The sequence below is a fragment of the Macaca fascicularis genome, chromosome 11 (genome assembly GCF_037993035.2).
Source record: "Macaca fascicularis isolate 582-1 chromosome 11, T2T-MFA8v1.1".
NCBI lineage: Eukaryota > Metazoa > Chordata > Mammalia > Primates > Cercopithecidae > Macaca > Macaca fascicularis.
Window position 1 is genome coordinate 110,684,459 of NC_088385.1, and position 6,960 is coordinate 110,691,418.

Consider the following 6,960-nt stretch of genomic DNA (forward strand, 5'->3'; position numbering starts at 1 on the left):
GGACCCCTTGGCAGGGTACCGCATTCATAACACATGTGGAAGTACATCCTGCCTGTAGTTTACCAGCAGTTCTGGACTAAAAAAAGGAATAGAACTTAATTTTTCTTTTTATAGAAGGAGAGAAATGTTTTCTTCTACCATGTTGAAGTTTGTATAGTGCAACAGATATTTTTCCAAAGCAAACCAAAGGTAAATATCTTGTGGTTCTTCATGCCTGCGGTAACAGATGTAATATATATGCAATAGAATAAGAAAATATGATTTGCAATCTGGTTATTTTTCAATTGAAGCCATGTAAAGGCTTCTGGTTCACATTTCAAGGGTAAGTTCACGCCAGGTGCAGTGGCTCATGCGTGTAATCCCGCACTTTCAGAGGCCAAGGCAGGTGAATCACCTGAGGGTCAGGAGTTTAAGACCAGCCTGGCCAACATGGTGAAATCCCATCTTTATTAAAAATACAAAAATTAACCAGGAGTGGTGGGGGGCGCCTGTAATCCCAGCTACTCAGGAGGCTGAGGCAACAGAATCGCTTGAACCAGGGAGGCGGAGATTGCAGTGAGCTGAGATCACACCACTGCACTCCAGCCTGGGTGACAGAGCAAGACTCTGTCTCCAAAAAAAAAAAAAAAAAAAAAAAGTGGGGGTGGGGGGTGGTAAGTTCAGCTAAATTACATTTGTTAACTAAGTATTGTGATGCCGAAATCACCTTCATTTAAAAAGCAGAGAGAAACAAATGCATACATTCTCTCCAATGTACCCCATGCCTTCCCCATTGTCTGTCCTCTTCTGAGGGCTCTATCAGCACCATGCATGAAAGATTCCCCTGAGGCAGGTGAGAAAGTAGCCTAAATGCAGGTTGCAGCTAAAACTGCTATTCAGACTACATGGTAAAAACATTCTGGAATCCTAAGCATGAGGTACCAGCTTGCAAAGTGGCGTGCTACATTCTCATGCCTTTTACACTATTTTTAGTGACTCCAGACACATTTACCACCACTAGTTTCACCCATGAAAAGCCATTTCTAGCATCTAGTATGCTAATTAACAAAGCCTGGGTGCCAGTCAGAGCTAAAGTCAGCAGAAGGCTTGGCTTGGCCACCTCTAGAGTGTGGCCATTTTTAGACAGGGTCCTGGTGTGTCATGCAGGCTGGAGTGCAGTGGCACCATCAGGGCTCACTGCAAGCCTCAGGTGATCCTCCCACCTCAGCCTCCCGAAGTGCTGGGATTACAGGCGCAAGCCACCGTGCCCGGCCGAGCGGGGTTCCTATTACACTCTCTCAGGCACTCAAGAGCCACTGCTGGTTCAAGATGAATTTTCAAACTGAAAGGAGTTTTTATAATATTAGCTACCTTTTGTGAGGTGCTTATAACTTGTTAGATGTAGGCTCTAATTTAATCCTCCTACCTCCTTGTGAGGTATATTATGACCCTTTGTAGATGAAGAAACCACAGCCAAGTTGGAATGATTTGTCCTGGGCCACCCAGCTTCAAGCAGGAGAGACTAAATGGGTTCCCAGAACAGGTGGCCCTACCCCCAGCCCATCCCGCCTCCCAACACAAGGCAGCAGCATGAACGAACAGGCCCAGCACACAGCGCTCAGGGAGAGTCAGGCCTCAGGCCAGGGGCCACCAGAGAGGTTCAACCTAGAACTCCACACGCAGAATGCCCTGCCCCCTTACAACCCTCTCTTTTCCAGGACTCTGACGAACGGCAGCTTGAGGGCAACGACCCCTTGGGGACACTATGAGGGCCTGGACGGGAGACGCCAGCCATCACCCACTGCCATCTGGGCCATCAACTGAATTCTCAGCACCAGTTGCCTTTTGGGAACATAAAGTCCTTTAAGCACTCAGAAGCCATACCTCATCTCTCTGGCTGATCTGGGGGTTGTTTCTGTGGGCGAGGGTTATGTTACTGTGCCCACCAGTGCAGCTTCCTGCTCTGACCCTTTGGCTCTTCTTCCTTTGTACGCTTCAGCTGGCACCCGCTCCATTCTGCCCCACACGATGGGTAACTGATCTTTCTTCCCTGTTAGACTGTAAGCCTCCATCTTTGTATCCCAGCCCCTCGCCCAGTGCCTGACACAGGAACTGTGCACAATAAAGGTTTGTGGAACAGAAACAAAGTCAACACAACAAATCTAGTGTTTTGGGACTGTGTCACGGGAGGATTTGAACTCTGAAGGCAAAATCCACTTCCTGTGGGCCTTTTCAATCAGACGTCATCAGTCTTATAAATTCTTTAAGACATGATAATCACAGTGAGATGCCACTTCACACCCACAAGGATGGCTAGAATCGAAAAAACAGTAACACGTATTGGAAAGGATGTGGAGAAAATGGAACCCTCATACATTGCTGGTGGGAATCCAAAATGGTACAGCCACTGTAGAAAACAGTTTGGAAAAAAAATAAACAGTTACCACATGACCTAAAAATTCAACAGAAATGAAAATATGTCCACACAAAAACTTGTATATGCATCTTCATAGTAGCATTATTCATAAAAGCCAGAAAAATGGAAACAACTCAAATTCCATCAGCTGATAAATGAACAAACTGTGGTGGTCCGTACAATAAAATATTCAGCCCTAAAAAATGAAGTACTGGTACATGTGATAGTTCAGATGAACCTTGAAAACATTAAGAAGCCAGTCACAAAGGACCAAGTATTATATGATTCCATTTATATGAAATGTCTAAAATAGGCAAATTGATAGAGACAAAGTAGGCTGATTGCCAGGGGGAATGAGGAGTGACTGCTAATGGGTATGGGACTTCTTTTTTGGGTGATGAGGAATTTGATAGTAGTGATGGTCGTACCACCTTATGACTATACGAAGAAACACAAAATTGTACACTTTCAAACAGTGAATTTTATGGCGTGGTGTTAGTTATATCTCAAATTTAAAGAAGCCATAATTACTAAATAATACATCATTTTTCCAAATATTATAGGTGGGCTGGCTTTGGGGTCTGTTAAATATAATTAACCTGCCAAAGAAGGTTGAAGATGGCCCTCCCATCTAGACACACTGCAAGAGTGATCTGCACCGAGACCCCTTCCTTCAGAAGGCAAAGGGAGACCTTGGCCTGGGTATTAGCCAGGTGTTAGGCACAGTTAAAATTAACACTTGAGGCTGGGCACAGTGGCTCACGCCTGTAATCCCAGCACTTTGGGAGGCTGAGGTGGGCGGATCACGAGGTCAGGAGTTCAAGACCAGCCTGACCAACATGGTGAAACCCCATCTCTACTAAAAATACAAAAAAAAATAGCTGGGTGTGGTAGCACGCGCCTATAATTCCAGCTACTCAGGAGGCTGAGGCAAGAGAATAGCTTGAACCCGGGAGGCGGAGGTTGCAGTGAGCTGAGATTGTGCCACTGCACTCCAGCCTGGGCGACAGAGTAAGACTCCGTCTCAAAAAAAAAAAAAAATACAAAATTAACTCTTGGGACGCTACAGCCCATTAAAAAGTTTGAAAATGGCCAGGCACAGTGGCTCACACCTATAATCCCAGCACTTTGGGAGGTCCAGGCAGGTGAATCACCTGAGGTAAGGAGTTCAAGACCAGCCTGGCCAACATGGTGAAACCCTGTCTCTACTAAAAATACAAAAATTAGCCGGGCGTGGTGGTGCACACCTGTAGTTCTAGCTACTCAGGAGGCCGAGGCAGGAGAATCACTTGAACCTGAGAGGTGGAGGTTGCAGTGAGCCGAGATCCTGCCACTGCACTCCAGCCAGGATGACAGAGTAAGACTCCAACTCAAAAAAAGAAAGTTTGAAAAAACTGTGTTATCACAAGCAGAGTTTCATACAAACTAGGCCAGGGGGAGAGGGGGAGGGGAGAGGGGGAGAGGGGGAGAGGGGGAGAGGGGGAGAGGGGGAGGGGGAGAGGGGGAGAGGGGGAGGGGGAGAGGGGGAGAGGGGGAGGGGGAGAGGGGGAGGGGGAGAGGGGGAGAGGGGGAGGGGGAGAGGGGGAGAGGGGGAGAGGGGGAGGGGGAGAGGGGGAGGGGGGGAGGGGAGAGGGAGAGAGAGGGAAGGAGAGGGGGAGGGGAGAAGGAGAGAGAGGGAAGGAGAGAGAGGGAAGGAGAGGGAGAGGGGAGAGGGAGAGGGGAGAGGGAGAGAGAGAGAAGGAGAGGGAGAGGGGAGAGGGGAGAGGGAGAGGGGAGAGGGAGAGGGGAGAGGGAGAGGGGAGAGGGAGAGGGGAGAGGGAGAGGGGGGAGGGGAGAGGGGGAGGGGAAAGGGGGGAGGGGAGAGAGAGGGAAGGAAGAAGTGGGGGCGGGGGGAGAGAGAGAGTGTGTGTATGTGTACCTTCTGTAGAGACACCTCAGATTTATAACCAGAAGAAATAGGTTCAACTGCAGACTCCCTTACTTAATAGTTAAGGGAAAAACTTCAACCGACATCGCAAGTTTGTTGAGGATGAAGTATGAACTGTATGCAGGCCTTAGCATAGCCGATGGAGGACCCGAAAACCCAACTCCACATTAGCTAAGACAGCACGGGGATGTACTGTTAGCTGTTACTGGAAGACCTACAGGAGGGCAGCCTCAGGGTTGATTCCACTCAGAACCTCAAAGACATCATCAAAGACCCAGTGTCTTCCCACTCTGCCCTCTGAGCACACCTACAGATTTCCTCGAGGGGATAAAGTGGCCTCGTCAGTTACACAGAGTGTTACCATTCAGGAGAGAGCCTCTCATAGGAGCTGGCTCAGAACAGTGAGGAACTTTTCCTAGAATGCCCTCCCCCCAACACACACACAAACTTGCCCTAGAGTCTGAAAATGCCACGTTCCACTGGCACAGGCAAAGGGGATGGGGTCATGCCCAGATGGGCTTAGATGGGCTTAACCTACTCAGGCCCACCCAACCAACTTCTCTCCATAACTGTGTGGCCTTGTTAGTTTCCTGAAGCTCCTGGGGCACAAATTATCCTTTTGCACTGTGGCCTGTCATATGAGGCAATATGAGGCGATCCCCAGCAGGCCCTCAGCATGGGGTGCGGTGCACTAGTGTTGAATTATTTCCCCTTCCCACCTCTTGGCAACTCGGTTCCCCACTCCTGAGCCCTAAGGCAAACATCAGCAGAAAACTCTGTCCCCAACACATGTGCCCTCCATGGAGCACGGTCTTTGTCTGCTACATCCAGTTTCAGAACCGCGTGAGGCACACAGCAGGCCCTCGGCAAATGGAGGTTGGTGGAGTGCTGGGTCAGTGGGACCCGTGCAGACAAGTACTGCTCTCATGGTCCAGGCTCCTTGTTACTGCCCAGCTGGTGGACCCAGGATGCAGAGTGGGAGGCTACAGCTGTCAGCCACCCCAGCTGACTGCCACTAATGCCAGAGGAAGGGATATTCAGGAAGGGATATGGACTGAGCCTCTACCCAGCATCTCTTCTTGTTTTACGAGCAGGGAGGAAAAGATCACCTCACCCAACCACTTACAAAGAAATTCTGAAACATTTTTAACAACAAATGTGTTAGCTTATTAACTGCTAGAATTACCTTAGAAGAAAAGGCATGTGAGAGGAGTGACCAGGGATGACAATTTGCCTCAACTTCCCATACCTGATATTTTTGCTGTGGAGGAAAGTAACGCGAAGGATTAGGTGCAGGCAGGCTCAGCCTCTCGGCAGGACTTCCTGGAGGGGACTGCACGGATGTGCAGCCACGAGGCAATTTCTCTCCATCTGCAGTTCTTGACCCAGAGCACCTGCTCCTTGGCGACGTGAAAAGTAATTCATAGAAAACATGACCTATCCTCACACATGATTTTTTTTTTTAAATCAATGTAACCCTCTACACTTACATTCACTGAAAGAAAACAGTTTATAATGCATGTTTAAGGAAGTATGCTTAGATTTGCCTTTTAAAGCTATATATGTAAACCTGTCATTAAAAAGTGAATGAGTGAAGAATTAGAAATGTATATATAAGGTTCTATAACAGAAACATAAAGTAACTTACAATAAAATACATACTTACTTGGTAAAATCTCAGCTACAATTTCAATAGAAGACACAATGAAGACAATTATAATTGCTTAAAACAAATTTGGATTTTAGAAAAGATAATATTTGATTATTTTTTAAATAATTGACTTTTTTTTTTTTCAGACAAGGTCTCACTCTGTCACCCAGACTGGACTGCAGTAGCTCAATCACGGCTCACTGAAGCCTCAACCTTCTGGGCTCAAGTGATCCTCCAGACTCAGCCTCCCAAGTAGCTGCAACTACAGGCGCCCATCACCAAGCCCAACTAATGTGGTTTATTTTTTGTAGAGATGGAGTTTCACTATATTACCCAGGCTGGTCTCAAATTCTTGAGCTCAAGCAATCCTCCCACCTTGGCCTCCCTAAGTGCTAGGATTACAGGCATGAGCCACCACACCTGGCTGACATTTTAAAATAAAGGTTAAGTGCTAGGGTCTGAATGTTTGTGACCCCCAAAATTCCTGTGTTGAAATCTTTACCCCCAAGGTGGTAACACTAGGAGGGTGGTAAGTGAGCCTGTAAGCCTTTGGGAGGTGATTAAGGAGGAGGGGCATCCTTAAGGGGATTAGTGCCCTTATAATAGAGGCCTCAGAGAGCTCCCTTGATCTATCCACCATGCAGAAGTCACCACCTGTGAACCAGGAAACAGGCCTCACCAGACACCAAACCTGCCGGCACCTTGATCTTGGACTTGCCAGCCTCCTGGGCAGTGAAAAATAAATTTCTGTTGTTTATAAGCTAAATCAGCATATGGTCTTTTGTTATAGCAGCATGAATGGACTGAAACAGTAAGTACAGTCTTACATATATGTGTCTGTACAATTTATGGAAATGACCAGTACAAATGCAGACTGACACAGGTGTAATTTACGACTCAAATACCAGGAGTGGCCTCCTGTGGAGGATGTGCTCTTCTGACGTGATGAATAATTCCTTATAAAGCTCTGAATAAAACGAAGTCAAA

The 6,960-nt window shown here is 47.4% G+C and overlaps 1 protein-coding gene across 8 annotated transcripts in view; it reads left to right on the forward strand.

Annotated features, from left to right (window-relative positions):
• STAB2 (stabilin 2) overlaps positions 1-6,739 on the forward strand; it is a 175,529-nt gene extending 168,790 nt beyond the window's left edge. For 5 of the 8 annotated variants that reach the window (XR_012420540.1, XR_012420538.1, XR_012420543.1 and 2 more), the window contains one exon: positions 1,698-2,126. Coding sequence is in view for 3 of the 8 variants with exons in the window: in XM_005572053.4 (XP_005572110.3) it covers positions 1,698-1,748 (51 nt within the window). In the remaining 5 variants the exon portion in view is untranslated. Of the gene's footprint in view, positions 1-1,697; positions 2,127-6,119 lie in introns of those variants that run through there. The other 3 variants (XR_012420541.1, XR_012420539.1, XM_065524724.2) reach the window with 1 other exon arrangement.
• Positions 6,740-6,960: the final 221 nt, after the last annotated feature.